The 20,050-nt window shown below is 41.0% G+C and overlaps 4 protein-coding genes across 5 annotated transcripts in view; 3 read left to right on the top strand and 1 right to left on the bottom strand.

Moving 5' to 3' along the window:
* The window catches only part of LOC126558677 (cleavage and polyadenylation specificity factor subunit 4), a 500,167-nt gene that overhangs the window by 409,592 nt on the left and 70,525 nt on the right, over nucleotides 1-20,050 (top strand). The window lies entirely within an intron of this gene.
* The window catches only part of LOC126557207 (protein kinase C), a 283,290-nt gene that overhangs the window by 213,610 nt on the left and 49,630 nt on the right, over nucleotides 1-20,050 (top strand). The gene's annotated exons all lie outside the window — the stretch shown is intronic.
* LOC126558795 (uncharacterized) lies at nucleotides 7,691-11,755 on the bottom strand. The gene is made up of 5 exons (XM_050214863.1): nucleotides 11,659-11,755; nucleotides 9,135-9,297; nucleotides 8,880-9,022; nucleotides 8,082-8,223; nucleotides 7,691-7,952 (listed from the first exon to the last, which is right to left on the bottom strand). The coding sequence occupies exons 1-5, from the start codon at nucleotides 11,753-11,755 to the stop codon at nucleotides 7,691-7,693; spliced, it is 807 nt and encodes a 268-aa protein (XP_050070820.1).
* Nucleotides 17,407-18,317, top strand: LOC126558643 (protein atonal). The gene has a single exon (XM_050214694.1). The coding sequence runs from the start codon at nucleotides 17,409-17,411 to the stop codon at nucleotides 18,315-18,317; it is 909 nt and encodes a 302-aa protein (XP_050070651.1). The 5' UTR covers nucleotides 17,407-17,408.

Consider the following 20,050-nt stretch of genomic DNA (forward strand, 5'->3'; position numbering starts at 1 on the left):
GGTTCCAGATGTACGATAAAGTCTTTTAATATGAATGTTAACATCAAAATGCATAATCGTAAGAGCTTTTGACAGAATGATCTTGAAAATGAAGAATGTGATTCCTTAAAAGTAAGAAGGCACATAATTTACTGATAGCAAAAAGTCGTTATCCTGGTTTTAGGAGCATTCCTTAATTTAATTTAAAGGTCATGCCTATCTGATTAAATCAATATGGCATTCTGGTGCTTTATCCTCTTATCCTTTCCACGTTCAACCATTTTTAGTGCCATAATAATTTGGAAATGGAACTTTTTCATTCATTCTTCAATTATTTCGCTTTGCTAGATTTCGATCCATACAGCAAAGCTTTTTAATCACATCGGGGAATTGTTCAAATGGATAGTTTAGTATTGCAAGCTTTTTGTGAGCACTTGCAAATCATTAAGTGGAATCATCCATTCAGTTAGGGAAGATCTTCAACTCGACTGTGGAGTTTTGACCGAGCGCCTGGTCCAATCATATCAATATTTCGGATTGCAGAATTACTTGTTTACATTTTGTGATTGGAAATATGTTATCTTTCCTTCTTTTTTATCATCTTCTACTTTTCACTCTTTACTTATTTCTTTTTCTCTTCTCTTATACGACTTTTATATTTTACTTTTAATTCTTTTTTCCTATTAAAGGTTTGTTCTTCATATATTTATTCGAATTTTATTCTTCCTCTTCTTCCATTTTTTTCGTTGAGTTGTTTCTATTCTTTTTCCTTTTCTTTCTTTTTGTCGCTGCAACCGCTGAAGGTCGAACCTTGCCAATTTTAGCTTCATTTACAACATTCACACAAAACAGTATATCGGTTGGTTGTTAAAATTATCACAAAGTCGCTACAAATAACTTGTGGCGTTTACTTTTTCAATTTCTTTGAGGAAACCAAATACAGCAGAAGATTCTGCAATGCATCTCAAACAAAAGTTTTGAATCGTCACCTCACATTCGTGTACAGCATTTTCTTAAAAGCACTTTTGAAGTGCTGACCGGTTTGGGGATGGGTGTTGAAATATTAATTCGGAATTGATTCAGTTGCTGCTCTCAACAGGATGACGTAAAGAACGTGTCCACAAGCGTGCTTTCTGTTCCAGGGCAGCTGTTGTGGAAATTCTCGATTGATTTGATTACTTACGGCGGGGAGGGCCCGATACCGTTGGGAGCGTGAGTTTCCAGTGTTGCTGTAGCAAAAGCAAATAAAATCTTACCTTCTGTGTTCAATTCCAGCTCAAGTATGGTCCAGCACTGAAGTGCAGTGCGGCGGAAGAATTGGACATGGGATAACGTTTCGCTTGATGGGGAGTGTCAGTTTTAAGTTTTCCGTTTCCGCATGCTTTCTTAAAGACAAACACTTGTTTTTCCTATTTATTTCCTTTTAAGGTGAGCTAACAGTTTGTTGAAAAGTTTTGAGCCTAGCTTTATCCCCGATCGCACTTTTGCAAAAAAATATCAATTTCAAAATATGCAATTGTGCTCAAGCACTTCACTCTTCACACCTCTACCTCTTCACACTTTACAAAGTGCTACTAACTGGTTACCGAAAACATGCTGTTTGTTCTGTTCGTCACGATGAACCGATGAAGGATGCACAAAAACATATTTTCCAGGGACCGATGACTTTGTTGTTCGAGGTTCGCATGGGAACACTAGCACTTGTGTAAATGTTCGTTCATATTGTCTGCTGCAGGGTAAAGGACGAATGTTAATGGATACAGACGCATCACCCACCGACACACTCTTCACACGCCAAACAAACGCTTCATTGAATTCTGGGGAAACTTTAATTAAATTGTAATTTGTTGTACAGTTAGCACAAAAGTCAAAACCTTTCCGATCCAATTGATGTCACCGAAAATGCTCTTCATTTGTTCCATTTAAAAATACCATTTAATTCATCCAGTGTAAGTTGTCCACAAAAAAAAAAAACAAAAGCTCTAAACTTTGTTTCCAGATCGAGCCAAAACAAGAAAGGGACTTGTTAGCCCTCATTAAATTTCACTCGAACCTCGTCTAGGAGAGTTGCTCTTGCTCCTTTGTACTGCTACCCAGTGCCACGAGTGTTCCACGAACATGTGGCCGGTAAGTTGCGTGATTATTTGCTTATTTCACTGTAAGAACCACCTGCGGCCACCAGGTGGCCTTTTTTTTCTACCACCCAGACGCGCCAGACAGGAGATGATGGGCGGTGGATTGTTTTGCTTCTCACTTTGTGTTTTCGTTGAATGTTTTGGCGCTTTTTTATAAAATATATAAAAAAAGAGTCTGCAACGATTGGTAAGTCATCATCAAAGGCAGAAGGAGGTCGTCTTTTTCCACGAATTTTGATAGAAATTCTATACGCATTCTCCTGTTTTTTTCTTCTTCCGTTGCTGCCAGTGCAGTTGTATCATTGTTTTGTGTGAGATTCAATTAAATGTTTTACACAAATGTAATTAAATCTCTCTATTCGCGCTTGGTTTGCGTGGAATCGACGCGAAGGTGTTGGATGATGAGCACAATACTGACACACCGGTACAATCCAGCTTAAAGTAATACGCGCTTTTAAATGCTGTGCAATTTTTCAAGCGATGTTTAATTTTGTACATTCTCTCCACACAAAACGGTTTTCATTGTTTCGTTTCGGTCTATAAAAGATACGTCCGCCGATGGAGAGAAAGGGAAGCCTGCCTCCTGTGAAAACTGAATTATATGTCGCTCAATTTCCTGTCTTATGACTCAAGCCCCGGCTTGTGTGCAGTTTGTCGGAGCAAACATGGACGCTCGCGTTGTTGGGCCGTGTAGTCATCCCTCCCGCCCCAGAGCGGGGACAGGAAGCAATATCATTCAACGGCCTCGGACAACGGCATCCTGTGCCCCGTTGGTAGTTCGTGTTCGCGTTTTATGCTTTATAATGTCCGCCGTTTGTTGCTATCGGGACGCTTCGATCGGCCGGACATGCAGTGAAGCGAGCTAAATTACGATCCAGCCGACTCGAAGTACGCTTTTACTCTTTTTTGGGGTGCTTTTTTTGTTTGCCGTTGTTGTTTTATTTGATAGTCGGCACCATTTTCCCTCCGGGGGGTTTTCGTTTAGATACAGCCGGAAGGCAAAAACCCGTTTTTGGGCTATAAACCAATGGAATGGATTTTATTTTTTTGTGGAACTAAAGATTCGGTTTAGAAAATGGCAGTGAGCAGTGCATAAATAACAAACCTGGAACGCAACCAACAGGTAGACAAAAGGCATTGAATGTAGTACGGCTGGTGAGTGAATTTAATTACTTGGAACACGCGTCCGTTGCGGCGGATGTATTTAATTTATTGTAAAAACGTAGCTTACACCACATTGAGCATGACGCTGTTTTGAAGTGTTCCTTTTTCTTCAAATCCGTCCTAAACTTTAATTAGAAGTTGTTTAATTCATCTTTCAGGATTTCAACTCTTATAACACACAGCAAAGTTTCGTTATTTAATTCGTTTTGTCATAAGGATTTTCGCAAACTGTCTCTTGATTACTCACCGCTGTGCTGTGGGATTGGAAGCGCCTCAAAGTATGCAATGCATTTGAGTGCTGTCAATCAACAGATTCCCACCAGATGACAAGAACCAGTGTAGATCACAGGTGAATGTTTTAGATGCTGAGATTGGTGTTGCACCCAATCTTCTAGACTAGCGAAAGAAAGAAAAAGATTTTCAATGAAAAGCCAGACATTTTCCGATATATTACTGAGAACCAGAAAATTTGTTTTCTCTTGAAAAGGAATAATACTTTAGCGATAGACTCTTTAGATCACGGTTTCTATGAAAGAGCTGATTGTCGAGTCAAATTTTCCATTCTAATGTCATTGAATTGCATAATTTCAAGAGAAGCAATTACAAATAAATAAGAACAAAGACCTGTGGATGCTTTGGAGTTCAATACACTTTTCAAACTATTCGTAGAAAGTCGTAAGAAAAGGAAATTCCAAGAGGTTAACTTTATGGAAAACATTGCTTTGTCCCATTGTTTGCCTTCAAGACCTGCCAATGGCCGTAATTGTGTGTCGCCATAAATTAAGCTTGCCCCAAACTCACCTGTCACTTAACGTGACGCCACGAAGCCAAACAATAAAATGCCAACTGTACAAGCGGAAACGCAAATACACCACCACCACCGCTCGGCACAGTCTGTTTGAATTATAACCCTACCTTAATGGTCACAGGCCAACAAATTAGTCGTTCCGAAATCGCGCAGCATCGCGAACCCGCAGCCTAGGACGTTATAATGTATTGGGTTTAGCGCAACAACAGTCACCAGGAGACGCCGCACAGTTCTCATCCAATTTTCCCATTTTGATGTGTATGATGGATTGATCTGACTTTGTGCAAATTAACATGCCCCGGCATCAGCATCCAAACACGCTCGCTTTGGTCACAGAAACACAGCGTCTAGTGGAGTGTGCTAAAGGGAATTGCCAGTACGTTGCTGGTAACGCGACCCAGTCGGTGGGATTTAATATTTTGCGCAACTGTCTAATCAACAATCGTTGTCCATTTGCTCGGGAGAGTCATCAATCCTGAAGCTTCGCCGGTGGGTTGGGATGCGCCGTTGGCTGTAGAAATGACTTGACGAATGATGAAACTTGGACAATGTTTAGAGGTGCTTTTTGATACTTTCATTGAATACAGTAGTTATTGATGTTCCTTCAAGGGGATTAAATGTTACTGCTACCGTAATCGTCTTATAGATTTTGAATAACAAACAACTAGTCTCCTTGAGATAGTATTTGTCCTAGTTTTTTGGCGTCCGGTATAACTGTCATCCCCTTGTACGACGTTATAGTATTACAACTTGAAGCTCACTCTGTGACCGCGGCACTTAGACGTGCGATAGAGATTTTATTGGTCGTTCCTCGACCTAAATCCACTTGTGACGAGTAGCATGCGAGCCCTTGTCTACACGCTTGACATCCTCCGGTGTAACCTTACGAAGACATTTAATACACAACCTTTTGTCACCTTTATTGAAACAGATAAAAATGTCCTTCATTAGCCTGCTTCACGCGAATGTTCGGTGCTAATGTATTGTTATGTGTCTTCGCTTTTCGGTGTCTTATCTCTGTTGACGATAGTGCTGTCAGTGACTGATACAACAATGTACAAATAAATCCTCCAAAGAGTAGTGAGATTTTTCGTTTTGTTGTTGCTGAAAAAGCAGGAGTAACTTACAACCTCTTCTGATCGAATCATTCAAGTGAAAACCACTGAAGCTTGTTGTTTCATCTCCCTCGGTTGGCATAGCAGCCAATTTCAGCACACAAACCCACAGCTATAAACAGTCCGCACAGATCGGAAGGTTTTCATCGCCTACCACAATGCAATAAGTTCTACACGTGCGATACACAATCAAAGCAACGTCAATCGTACAATTCGCCTACGGTTCTCACTGCACGGCGATTGCTTCTCGCATACACTTGTTGTTAAAGCGTGGAATTATCGTAAATTGAGCCAAAATGTGCTCACCACAGACTACAGATCCTGCGGCAAAACAATCGAACGGCGTATCCGCGATGCGCCGGTTCGCGACCGTTTCCCGGTTTTTGTTCCACGGACTGGCGAATGAACCACCGTGTCGACATGGGTCAAACCCACGTCCATCCCGGCAGTGAATGAGGGCGGGCAGACAGTTGCAGTATGGGAACACCCTTACAAAGCATTCGATTTTGGGTTTCGGTGTAAACTTAATTCGCTGCAAATTCGAACGATTGTGTTTCGTGAATATTGATTGAGATTGGGGTTTGATTAGTGTTTTTTGGCCTTTTTGGTGGATGTGTCGAATGGAGAGAATTTGTGAGGGGAAGGAACAACAAAGAGTTGAGTTGAAATATTTTATATTTAATTGGCATAATTTGCAGTAAGCTTAGATTGACATACAGAATCGTGATTAGAATTGAAGCCAACTTAACACATGAAAGGATTGCATGATTGATTTAGAAAAAAATAAGAACAAAATCTAAACATTCTAAGATGGTATCTTATGAATAAGGTAAACTGGCCCCTAATTAGGCAATGTTAATTAAATTTTTGAAAGTTTTTAAAACTATTTTAATATTTTTACGAGTCCTACAATAAGACAGAATTCCCGATCAGCATTCTTTTCTAGGATTCTTATCTCGGATCTCTGATTAAGGATCCTACCCGGTGGCGGGGCGATAATGACACAGGTCTTCACATGGTAGAGCTTCTTCTTGGCTTAACGACCCTAAGGTCAGGCCAGCCATCGAATGGCCTACTAGACTTGCCGATACCACTTAGTTGATGGGATTCGAAACCTGGCCCTGCCGTTTGAAGACCGACGCCTCTGTCGCATATACCGCCCCTCACACGGCAGCTGTGGAGCTCAAATCCCATCCGAACAGTTCCCCCGTAGAGAGGACTGAATAGCTTAATTACGTGGCAATTAGCAGCAAGTCTAGTGAACCATTAGATGGCCGCGGAGACCTAGAAGGTCGTGAAGACAAAAAGAGAGAAGATCCTTGCTTTCTGATCCTGGATTCCGGATATCAAAACATACCTTTTAGAGGTGCCCTATTTTTAGATACTGGAGATTCTTACCTTCTTATATTGGATCTCTCATTAAGAATCCTCCGCATTCTAATTCTGGATACTTACTTTTCAATTCCGTTCTTAAAGAATTTCGCTGTAAATTTCGTTGGTTGTTTAATTAGCTACCAGCTTCGCACTCTAAATTGTGAGATTGTTTTATTCCAAATGTTTTCAACTTCCTCTTATATTAGGACACTCAGGATGGGCTGAGCGCCCTCGCACTGAGTACTTCGCAAATCATGATAGCCAATCGACACTCGATCGTGCCTCATTCACCAGACTAAAGTGTCAGTATTGAACTTGAACGCCCTATTTTTCGAATACTACTTCTTACACAAAGAGAACCTAAATATAACGGAAAGGCTCTCTTCAATAATGAACCTCGCTTTTTCTTTCATATTATGTGCATTATGAACATAAATCTTTCAACGAAACGACTTCGTTTTTTACCAGTTGACATACATATATTTCGAATCATAAATGAAATTCGTACTCATACAAAGAGTGCAATGGTCAATATGTAATTCGTATCACAACATGCTGATGTTTAATAAAATCACACTAGATAAGTATTTGTAACCATACACATCGAAAACACATTTCTCAACGATAGAAAACTCCCATTACGAATGTGTTTGCTCACCAATTTTCAACGGCCTACGGTTGAGTGAAGATTTGTTCATTTTATTGTGACAACACATCACAGCGCAACTGAATAGCTTTCAGTATCGAACGAGCCTGAAGGTATGCAATCAATATTTTTAAGGATCACTTTATGATCTTTTTACGGGTTGTGGGACAACACTCCCACATTGGTTCACATCAGTTAACTTGGCTGCGTGTACTGCATAGCTTCAGGCGTCGTGCATTCTAGCGGAAATTCAGCTGGAAGCGTTGTCGTTTTTTTATTAGATGTCCAGTAACACCGTTCTGTTTAGTATGCCTATTAGTAACTGAAACCACCAATCAGGTTACATAGAACTAATTTTCCTATGGTAAAACTCTTAACCTACCGCTCACAAATATATCCTCCGTGCACACTGTCGGCTTAGAACTTCTCTACAAACTTCATAACCAACTCCAACCGAAAACTGATGCCTTTATTGATGGCCGTCAAATAAGAAATATCTTCCGATTCCGAAAATCCACACCAAACCCATCACACCGAACGCCAGCGCAATTCTTCCCAAGGCATGCTTCTTCATCCCAGCGGAACAGACCTCCTGTTCGATCTTATCACAGTTCAGAAAGTGTCTATCGGTGGACAGCAACTTTGCGACGGTACGTAGAAAAATGGCCGAATCATGGCGACACTTGTACCGGGCACTGTTGTACACGCAATTTTCATACCCATACCGAGCGCTATTGAGGAAAAAGAGAAAATTGAAAAAAATGATTGACAGTGGAAATAACATTGTACAATGTACATGGAAAGCACTCTTCGAGCCCTTATGACCCCTTCTCCATGACCACCGATCGGCTCTAACATACCAGCAGAAGTGCATGTACTGCACGTTCATCGATTGCTTCGTTGTTTTGGACATTTCCTCCTTGAGAATGCCGACGAACTTGCTCGAACAGACGTCCCAGTCGTGGTGCACGTGGCGAAAGCATGCCTTATGCCGAAGAAACTCTACGCAAAAGAAGGGTGAGAGCAGCGAAAAGGAATTTAAACAGGTGAGCAGACGTGCAATCAACCGGAAATGATTAAAGACACGCCCCGACAGCCAGCCTGTCGATCAAGGATTATGCTCTCACGAAGGTATTTGCTTTTCTGCAAGCATGACGTAGTCTGGTATTAATCTATTAATCTAGTCTGGTAATTAATTTTTTCTGCGTTGGTTTCGGTTCTTTGGGGCGCCTTGAAGTATGCAATACACGTTATGCGTGATTTGAACTTGGAATGTTCCGAAAAAAAAAACTCCTTTGTGACCATGATTACATACTTTCAGGCGTATTCTTAATTTCCATCAAAGTGAGTAATATTACCAAGCATATAATCAAGATGTCAAGTGTTATTAGAAGATTAATTTAATTAATCACAGCTTTCCACAACTCACAACACACGATTCTCAAAGTTAAGAGTTCTTTAATATGTCTTCAATTTAAATCCATGATTATCGGCTAACCGTAGGCAGAACGTAGAACCACCTTACCGAATGGTTTGATTAATGTCAAGATTTCGTGCACGTGCCATTTCTCCAAACCATCTAGCTTTGAGGCAATAATCAACGATCAACTTCATTTTCTATTAAGTGCCCACACACCACGCTTCATGCTTATGCTTACCCTTCTGAAACGAACGGTCCCGGCACAAGAACTCGTACAATCGTTTTGCCCCGTACACCTCGTTTTCGATGATTTTCCGCTCCTTCTGGTCGACGCACACGTTCAAGTAGTGCTGAACGCATTCCATGCCTCGGTTGAACAGTCTACGGTGGTATTCCGATACGGGAAAGGAAAACATTCATTACCGATTTATAACGATCGGTCACGAACAAACGGCTAAACCGCTCGGGTAGGCAGAGCCGATGGAAAACTTACAGACACCGGTCACTAATTTCCTCCACCGAGTCCGGTATCTTGACGGAGTACAGCAGCTCCACGGCAATCGATGGGGAAGAGTTGCGGAAACAGCTGTCCAGCATTTGCGAGATCTGACCACACACCGGTTCGGGGAGTGGTCCAGATGAGGTTTGAGATGTTGCTGGAAAATGAAGAGAGTTGAGGTTTTTGATTATGATAGACATTTAACGAGATGGAATTTTTGTTATCACGAGGGTATTGTTAGGGTGGTTTCAGCTCTATCTTATCACAGTGGTTTGAGGAATAGTTTTGTGTAGATTGCGATGAATTCTTTAGATAATATTTTTCATTCCTTTAAAATGATAGAAATGAATAATGGAATTGTTCTACATAACAAATTATGTATTAGCTATTGCGTCATACATTTTAAGGTATTTATTTCTTTATTTTCTGCGTTAAATTGTTTCTCTTTCTCCCTAAACCCTAATTCATACATGAATCCACCGTTCGCGAAACCTTCCGAAGGGATTTATTAACATTTTCCACATCAGTAAACAAAAGGGCACCCGTCGCGGGCTGCAGGAGAAGCATGAAAACGCTCTACTCAGCACTCAGTCGTCCCGACAAAAACAGACACGCATTCGCCGTTTCTATTAACGATAACAAAGCCAAAGAAAGTCGAGTGAATAGCACACTTTCTAGCAAAATGGTTCCATTAGAATTGATATTGAGTTGAGTAGCCGTAAGCGATGAAGCCTGGCATATAACCGAAAAACGATTGGAATTATATTTCCTCTACTGAAAGGCTTCATTTTTAAGCATCTTTCAACTAAACCATAAAGGAGGGAAAGAAAGTATAACATCTCATTATCAATATTAAATCAAACAGCCTTCTGGCACTAAGATACTGAGCAAAAGAGGGGAAGCTTGTTATCGCGTTATAAACGTTTTTCCGATCAACTTCCTTCCAGCGTAGGGCACTGTGTACATAAATAATTTACCAACCATGCCTATCTTTTGTGTGTTGAGACGTACCGTAAGCCCTTGGGATGGTAATTCTAGAGCGTGATCCTATGCACACTCAAAAATTTATCAACAAAGTTTCAATACTTCAAAAGTTTTTCACGAAAGAGTTTAGGGAACGGAGCGAGGCTGTTTGTGGACAGTTGGTCTAAAAAAATTCATTCATATTTTTGATAAAAATAAATGATTTTGTACTTCGAGTTGCATATTTTCACGCAAATTCCGAAACGAATATTCAATTGCAAAATGTCTTCCAAGATATGTATCTATACCAGCCAGAAGGAAAGCATTATCAACAAAAAATAGGTATTAAGGTGAATTCATAAACGTGACATTTAGCAAACACTTATGTAGAAAATAAAACTACGCCAGGCCATGTGGGCCACATGTGGTGCACAAATTACATAGCTTAAGGCGTATCGAAAATGAATACTTTGCAGTATCGAAGGTGGATTGAAAAAACATTTCTTTACATTTCAAGAAGCGAAAGCAGATAGACGCAACAACCTACATCGAACTGCAGGCACCATATGATGTATGTTATGGGTGTAAGGAAAAAAAAAAACATTCAGAGTTCATTTTGGGGAAGTTTCCTTTACGCAGAATGTTCACCGTCAAGAGCATTCGGTTGGATTCGGGAATTTCTTATTTACCTGAACGGAAATTGCTTTTCAAACTACTTTGCAAAACCTTTGAAAACAAAACAAAAACAAGTCGACTCTAGGAGCAGATGTTGAAGCTAAAGGAAGGAAATTGTACTCTGGTGGATAATCTTTCTAAGAAAAATATGTATATTAAATTTCTTAAAGTAGTTTCATTATTATTTTGTCGTGTCGTGAGACTTCTGAGCGTATCTTCTTGGATAGTATACTAAGTAAGAGCCAAAGTCTCTGTAAGCCAATAAGCCATCCAGTATACTAAGTGTTGAAATTGTTTGTTCAAGCCCGAGGCAACGTGTGCACAATATTGCATACTGACAGGCGCGTACTTTCGAAACCATTATCCTGTGTATTCTGTATCTTCAAAGAGAGATTTCTAACCATCCGTTATCCTATCAGCCCAATCGAAATCTTCCAGCTTCTTTCCTAAACTTTTTTCCAAAGTCTATTTTAACGAACCTAATCAATGCTCAATCAACCTTGCTTTAAGAAAACTTTAAAAATAACTCTAGGGGATGCGATAAACTTTCACTTATGTTTTAAATCTTTCATCCTTCGGTTACATTCCCCTTAGCTCTATCCCCCGGCAATTCCATCCTGTAATCCGCTTATCCACGATGTACCTTTCGCCCCAGCCTCTAAAATGCCTTCACCCTATTAAATTCGTACACAGTGGGACGTTAATTATGTGCCCCAAAAGTTACCCCCAATAATGGGTAGAATGGGCTCTTCCATTCCTGGAAGAGCATTACGCTAAATTCGGACATCCAGACGTCCCATCCATCAGGCGCATTATCATCATCGCAATCTTTATAAATCCAAATCCGAGCGCTTGTTTCAAGGTAACACGGCGCACTTACCACTGTGACACATCAACGTCAGCAGAAATGCGCTGGACATCCAAACGTAGTGGAAGCTCCGCATCGTTAAATCGTTCCACGTGCTGCTACTGGGCATGGTGCAAAATGGTTGACTATTTGTTCATGATTACTTTTTATTTGCACTCAAACCCAACCACTGCCCGCGCACAAACCAGTCCTTTTTTCCTCTTTTGGTAAACAGTCCTTGGGCTACTTTTGGCCAATTTCACACACACACACACACACACACACACACAACCACTCACTCAAGTGTCCATTTACTAAGAGTTTTTCTTTCCTTTTGTTGATGCTGCTTCACGCCTTGAGGTGGGCTATTTGGAGCGTTTTGCATAGATCACATCACACAGTACCGCACGACCGGTAAATCTTCGTACCGGTCGAATAAACATCGCCGTACCGAACAGGCGCCGTTTCGTATGTTGGTATACGGTTGGTAAGCTTTGTGGAGATGAGTCACCAAGCACGGTAGAAGGATAACTGAAGCTTTCGGGCGCTTTGGATGCTGTGATATATAAGGCGCTGCTTGGCGGGAGCTCATGAGATCGGTCTGGCACTTTTCGTTTGTGGCTCGGGTTGTATCGTGTTGGGTACTCAGCGAGAGTGTCTAGAAATTGTTCAAACGTTTGTAAACGTATGTCAAGACTCGGCTCGTTTTTTTATTTAAACGGAAATGAATAATGCACGTTCAGCTTTAAATGTATTCAAATCACCATTTTAAATAGTATTTTGCAAAGCATTTGATTTTGAAGATTTTGCAAGAGTAATTTACTTACATCCTTTTCCAATTGAGTTTTGTGTGTTTGAAAGTGTTTTAATAAAGTAAAAATAGCTTATTTACTATTGCCCCACGTTTATTCTGTGCTGTGTGAAGTGTTTTGCATACACGTAGGCGCTTCATCAGGCTTACGATCGCACACGTGCACAGAGCCATTTTCACGCGCATTTTTTACCAGCCAAAGTTTGCATTATTGCCTTGTAATGATTATAGTCTAGCGATAAAACTGATGAGTAAGCACACAACCATAACATACTCGTTATCGGTTACATCAATGTTTTTGTTTTCATGCAACTTTCATCTGTCTTCGCACGGACAGACGGATCGACAAATTGAACATTCCCTTCGAGTGCGCTAGCTTCCTGAGAAAGCGAATGATGCAGCATAATACAACACCAAAACGATACATGGCATTGGTAAAGGTTAAGGACAAATCGACGGAATCATACATCAAGCACTTACATTGAGGAGGAAAAAAGATCAATCAATTGATGCAGGGACGTGTGAGTGTCGACGTTTATTTCTTTTAATATCGATTGTTTGATTTGACAAAATTGTTATCATTCGATATCATTTGTTATCGAATATTTTCAAGGAGAAAAAAATGCTTTCCAGAAGCAATGAATGTTCGTTTGCCCGTGTGTTTTTTTTTTGCGGAGAGATAGATAACCTTCCTTTCTGTTGTGCTAAAGATTATCTACACAAATAGAGCAAAGAATGAAATTTTAAAACTAACCCACAAGATATAAAGAACCTTTTCTAATGCCTGTTTTGTGCTGTCCTTTGACCAAGTGTTGATAAGCAGACAGCAGTCGCATCAAGTGACGTTATCTGTTTTCCCCTCCCCAAATGGCAAGAAAGTACCAAAGTTCTATTTTCGGTTCGTGTGTATGATAGAGAGGCTTTGGAAGGAACATTTTCTACTACAATTAAAAAGTTCCTCTGCAAAATTCCGGATTTCTGTTTTTGTTCAAATTCCTCTTGCATACACGTGATAGGAAAAGGAAAACAAATTTCAGAGAAAGAAATACACCTGCCGCGAAAGCCTATCTCGCCAAGCAAACGGCCGATAAAGGACACTTGGTGGCAGTTTATCGCACCCGCGGACAGACACTTGAAGCTAATTAAATTTTTCACAAATTTCCTCAATTTGTACATCCGCCTTTTGGCCAGTGCTTGAATGATACTCGATAGCAATCAGTCCCCGGTGTCTGTGTTTGCCCTGCCTCTTCCCATCGTTGCATCGAATCGCGAACGGAAGACGGAACGGAAAGAAAAGCGGATTAATTTCACTGTCACCGGAATCGAACTTTAGTGACAGGCCGGATCGCGTGAAAATCGGTTGACGGGATCGAAAACAACAAAAACCACCGCTCGCGGGAGGTAGGTCACTTGTAAGTTAAATAGGTCCTGTGGTTTGTACCGAAATCTGCAGAAAAAGGAAAACCCTTAGGCATGTATTTGGAATGGAGGATCGAAACGTGTACGTGTGTGTACACACAATCCGCTTTTCCAGCCTCTCTGAGAGGAAAGGGAACATGAATGTGATCGTTTTTTCATTCTCCGAATCATTCTCCCGACATGCCAACATGGGAGCGGTACGAGAAATATTGACAGACGACCGAACCGAACCTTCCAGCGGTTTTACGGCCTTATTGTCCACTTTTTCCCCGGGCTTAACGCCCGGTACGCTGTGTTTGATTTTCAGCGCTGTACATTAGTTTTCCGATCATGCAATCGAACCGGGGATTGACCAAAAAGCAAAATTGAGCACACCAATGTATATCAGCCGGAACGGATTTTAGGGATAGTGGGACGAATAAAAAAGCACTCAGCAAGTGATGGTGAAACGTGTAGCGTAATAAAATATGTTTTTGCTATTAAATTCCAGTTTCTTCTTGGAAAGCGTGAAAACAACTCTTAACCGCCTTTCTGGAATTTATTTTGGGAAATGGGTTCCGCTTCTGCGAGACTTTAAAGCTACTCTAGTGTACGCCTAGGTTCAGTCTTCATGCATTGGAATGTTAGTACTCCATTAAAACAAAGCGGTCGGTCGATAGCATTGAACTTTGCAACTCTTTGTTCATTAAGTTAATTGATTTTTTCGTGATTTTTTTTTTCTTGCATCCTTTTAAACGGTCGGAAACTTTGAATGCAAATGAATTGCTGCTAGTTAATCAAAGCACTTGGAAAATTGATTTTAAAAAACTCAAGAAGAGATTGTTTTTGCAGAGAAAAATTTGTATTTTGTATTGATAAAGTAAGAAGGATTTATCTATCCGTATAAGTCTACAACCGTAAGCAGATAGTATTTTGCATCAGCATTCCTCACTTAATCGTCTCAGCATCTTCTAGAGCATGCATCTGCTGCTTACTTAGTTAATAGCTGCACAGTTGCAGCATCTTGATGTGCATTGCTCTCGATTGCACTTGCGTTCGTTTGAATGCGAATGTGTTTTGCTTTGTACCGATAATAGTGCCATCCATTCGCACTATTTATGACCAACGAAACAGTCCAACCGAACGCCAAATGCTGGGCTGGACTGGATGCTGGCTGACTGGATGGAAGTTATGCGAATCGTTTGTCGTCGTCGTTTCCGGGCGGTGTAATAGACTCGCTCCCGTTGGGGGTGTTTTCTGTTATCGCTTTGTAATACGGCATCACAATCACATTCTTCTTTTGCGTAGGTTAGTGAAGGCTTTTCGCAGGCTTTCTTCATGTGGAGAATGGTTTGTAGGCAAAAACGGTTTAATTTAGTGTTAGTTAAGATAATCTTCCGCAATGCCAGTTGCAAACATTTGCGTTCTACTCGACTCATTTTCAAACGCTTACAAAAGGGACACGAAAGCTTATAGAAAACATTTTCAAATAATATTTTTTAGAAAAGAAATTGTAAAGTTTAAGCAAGGTATTTCGTTATCATTCTATCTTTTTTGTAAGAAATAAGTCACAGTTATGAAACAGTATGAAAAGATAATCTAATTAGCTACGTCCCGTGAGTTTTTTTGGTTCATTCGAATAAATTTTCCCGCCAGTTCGAACGAGCATGAAATGTTTCATGTATGTCCTTTTTTGAAATATTGCGTATCACGAGCAATGAAACGTTTCTATAGGTATTGAAAACTTTCACAAACTTTGCAATTGAAATAACGCTTGATGATGTAATGGTGATAAGAATACATTTTATGTGAATGAGAATTATATGATTTTATAAAATTAAATATTTTACATACTTAAATAACAAACCAAGTGTTTTTTTTTAATTTCAACTCTGGTACAATTCGTTTCCATTGAAGTGTAGTTTCAGACATGCTCCGCCTTTTTTTCAAAACGCTTCAAGCATAGAAAACGCTTGCATGATGGATGCACATTTTAGCTGTTGCAAAACATTTATTTTTTTTCAAACTCTAAACAAAACAGAATTCAGCTTTTATTATTTTTTCTTTATTCAATCTTTTTCTGAGTAGCAAATAGTTTCCTACTCAAATTTCAACTCAGAATCCAAAATCCAACTTTTATTAAATTATAAGAATTCAACTTTTATTAAGTTTTTTCTTTATTCAATTTTTTTTGGGTAGGAGATAGTTTACAAAGATTTGCATTGAATAAATGTTTCTTGCACATTAAATATTGGTTTATAGTACAACAATAATTTAATAGAACAGCATCACATTATTCAAAGACAGTGTATTCTAAGCTTGATAAGTAAGTACAATATTTTATCGGTTCTAAAATGAAATTCCCCATACAGAAAGTAACGGTTAAACATGACATTTTATTACTACTGTACTGTTATTCGAACGGATTTATTCTAAACTCGATCATATATGTACAAACGCAACTATTAAAACTTCATTTTTATTGATCTCGAAAAGACTCTTGGAAACATTTATTTCCTTTCTTCCCGCTTTTTGGTTTCACATTCTTCCGAGGGACACCATTTCTTTACCAAATGCTTCACGAGCGCACAGCACCCTAACACGTGTTCAAACGACCGAGTTCCAATTTCGAGCATCTAGAGGGGACCATCTAGACCTGCGCGTGCCAGATGACTTACCCATCGGTTTGTCAGACTTGCGCTTAAAATTAGGTTGACCCACCATTGCTCAACGTTCCTTTCCGAGGATCCTTGGGCACCGTGACGAACAACCATCGAATGAATGTTCACGTGGATCCTTCCACCCATCAAATCCTCACAGGACACTGGGGGGGTGGGGGCTGTGAGAGGCCCAGAAAATTCCTGGAACGCATCGTAATGGTAATGCGCGTTTTGCGCCTTCGTGTGTGCGCTTGGGTGCGTCAGCTGGTTCCATCGGTGCAGTTTCGCTATTCGTAAAATTAATTCACAAACGCCTTGTTTGAAGTGTGCTTTGAAGGTTACACTTGTTTCAAGCGATTATTGTTATTACTTTTTAACTGTCGCCGTATGCCGGCAAACCAACTTCCCCTAGCCCGGAAACCGGATACACACCTGATTGGTCCGGACCGAGCGGCACGTGCTGTGGTGGTTGATGCTGCGATTCGTTCGTTCAGTGCATCTCGGGTGTTCGTGCGTTCGGTTGCTATAGAAACCGTGCTCGGTTGCTGGGGTGGGGATATCGGATCCGAAGCAACCAGCGACCCGAACTTGCACGGGAAGGATGTTCGAAGGTTTCGATGAGGCAAAACCCGGCACCGAATTCTACGGTAAGAAGCAGGTGAATAAAGCATAAACGCCGTGAACGACGATCGGAACATCGGAGCGTATAAATACAACCGGATCAAACCAAACCCGACGTTAATGCAGAAGATGAACGTCGTTGTGAACGAAGCACTACTGTGAAACAAGTCCTGTGTGATTGCGTCCTTGTTTTGTTTGTGAACTTTGAAGAACACGGTCCTTTAAAGAGTGAAACGTGTAGTGATAAAAGAGGACATTTGTGAAGAATCAGCTCGAGTTTGTACCGGATTAAAATGACAAGTGACTTTGGTAGACACGCGCCGTTTTCTTACTACTACGCGCACGACCCGGTAGCGCCTGCGTGTGGTAGTGTGAACGTTAAGATGGAGCAGCATGAGGTTCCCTCCTCACTGGCGGAATCGAGCTATCTCGGTTCGTCCTACACCTACACATCGAACGCACCCTCCAACACCAACATTACGACCCAATCGTCCGCTCCGAATGTGGTAGTATTGCCCGGTTTCATGGATAACTATCCGGACAGCTGGATGACTCCAAGCCCGTCTAGTTTTGGGTCGGAAAGTCCCGACTACTACTCCCTTGCCAACTCACCCCAGCGCAGCTTCGTCGACGTGGAAGAGTACAAAGAAAACCTACTGGCCATGCAACAAACGCCACAGCTTCCACTGAACACCTCCAGAACGCTTCCTCTTTCACCTCCACTTGCCAATGTACCGATACAGGGGGTAAGCAATACGTCGCCAACCGCTCCCACTGCTAATCTGCCCGTCAAGAAGCGACAGTACAATCGGAAATCGAAACCTAAACCTGAACCTGTGAAAACCCCCGAAACGGATACAACATCCCGGGCTGATCTGTCGTGTCTTACCTTCCCGAAATCGTTCTCCAAAGCTACCGACTCACAGGGATCGGTCGGATCCACCAACAGCACCACATCCACCGGAACTATTGTCGGAGTGATCGGTAAGCGAAAGCGGAAACAAGTGCCACCCCAGATCAAGAAGAAGCGCCGCCTAGCGGCCAATGCACGCGAACGGAAGCGGATGCAGAATCTCAACGATGCCTTCGATCGATTGCGCCAGTATTTGCCCTCGCTAGGGAACGATCGTCAACTGTCCAAGCACGAAACGCTCCAGATGGCACAAACCTACATTACGGCACTCTGTGATCTGCTGCAATAGTGTGGAGTGTGGAATGAGTGTCATAATGCAATAGATCTGTAAATGTTCCTGGATGCGAATCCATGGAGATGTTGAAGCGCCACATCCACTGTACAGTAAGCCGGATGCCGGAGCCTGCCGATATACAGCGAACAAAACCTAAAACGAGGCTTTCTTTTTAATTTCCTGCTCAGAGGAAGCTCACTTGCCGCGTGGAGGGGCCCGTAACAAAATGTTAGTTAAAAGTGTTATCAGCGATGCCCGGGAGCTAGAGTAAGGTTAAGTTTGGATTGTACAAAAGAAAAAAGCGAACGAAAGCACCCACATCAAGTTAAGAAAATTAAATTATTTGTCTACTGTTAATTTTATTATTATTACTGTTTACTTGCTGCAAAAATAAAACAAAAATTGAAAAATAAAATAGCTCACTGTGTACACTTTATTATTGCAAAAGACGGTTCTGCTCCAGTGCAAAAGTCTGGATATTCCCAACCTTGAAATGGATCTCTTCGACGGCTTAAAAATTCTTCCCCCCAAAACAATCATCCTCCCCATCCCATCTGGAATGATTGGACCGCCTGTGACTGGACGATGTAGACGATGGGCACACTTTCTCACGGCACTTCGTTCCCTTGCGTTGGGCTAGGCTGGGTGTAATGACGCTGGATCTTTACCGCTAATGATAAACATTGGCCAGAAGGAAAAAGAATAGTAGCGAATTAAAATGAAAAAAAAGACCGAGGGAAGCAGAAGAAGCGAGTCCGCGGGGTTCTTCGGGACGGGCACAAGAGTTCTTGAAGCGGCGTTGGAATAAAACGGTATGGAGAGTTGAATTTTAAACAACGTTGGGCCGTTGCTCTTGTTGTGCTGCCGGTTGGTGTTTGCGAAGAAAAGGAAAGAGGGAGGAAGAAAATTCGCCGTTAAGGTGATGTAGAGATGGAAAGCAGAAGTTCGTTGTTGGAGAAAACGTTTGGGCTAGGAAAGGTTCAACTATGAAGGGAGATCATAGGGCGATTCAATTGAATTTTATCTAATGTTGAATTGATGATTGTTGACGGCTTTGATAAGGCGTTCGTTCTTAAAATTCTAAGCTTTCTTGGTTGCGTTTGTGAATCAAATCCTCTGAGGAAGAAATAGCATTTACTAAGAAACCCTTTCAACTTTGATGGGCTGTAGGGATGACTACTCATAAACTCCTCCAGAGTGAGTACAACAACTTCCAAAAGAGTTTTGAAAACTCTCAATCGATCGAGATCGAGTCACAATAAATTTGTAAAAACTCTCTTTGTTTTGAATCACCAAAGACGTGTAAAACCTCTTTGTGATGAGTTTATTCAATTAATTCATTAAAAAGAGTTCAATCACTCATTGGGTGCTGGAAAATGTCAAGAAAATTACTTCAAGCCGAGCTTTCTAACGAAGCTGGAGCATCATTTCAACTGCTTAAGAGACTCTGATCAAGCGGCAAATGCGAAAGAATTTCTTGGATGAATTTTTGTCTGTATCATGTAGAAGTTGATCGAAAAGCTGGGTTTTAATTACAAACTAAATTTACTTCTATAAAAATATCAGTTTATTCGCCTTTCCAACGCTCATTTGACCGCGACGATGAGTTGGTTCATAAGCGCCTGAAAGTATGCAATGCTAACCTCAACAATGCTAAGTTAAACAAATTAATTGCATGTGTCCCTGGCAGGAAATAATTGCAAATAATTTGCACAAAAAGGGACATAAACAAGTTGTAAATAAACCAC

The sequence above is a fragment of the Anopheles maculipalpis genome, chromosome 2RL, assembly GCF_943734695.1.
Source record: "Anopheles maculipalpis chromosome 2RL, idAnoMacuDA_375_x, whole genome shotgun sequence".
NCBI classification, from domain to species: domain Eukaryota; kingdom Metazoa; phylum Arthropoda; class Insecta; order Diptera; family Culicidae; genus Anopheles; species Anopheles maculipalpis.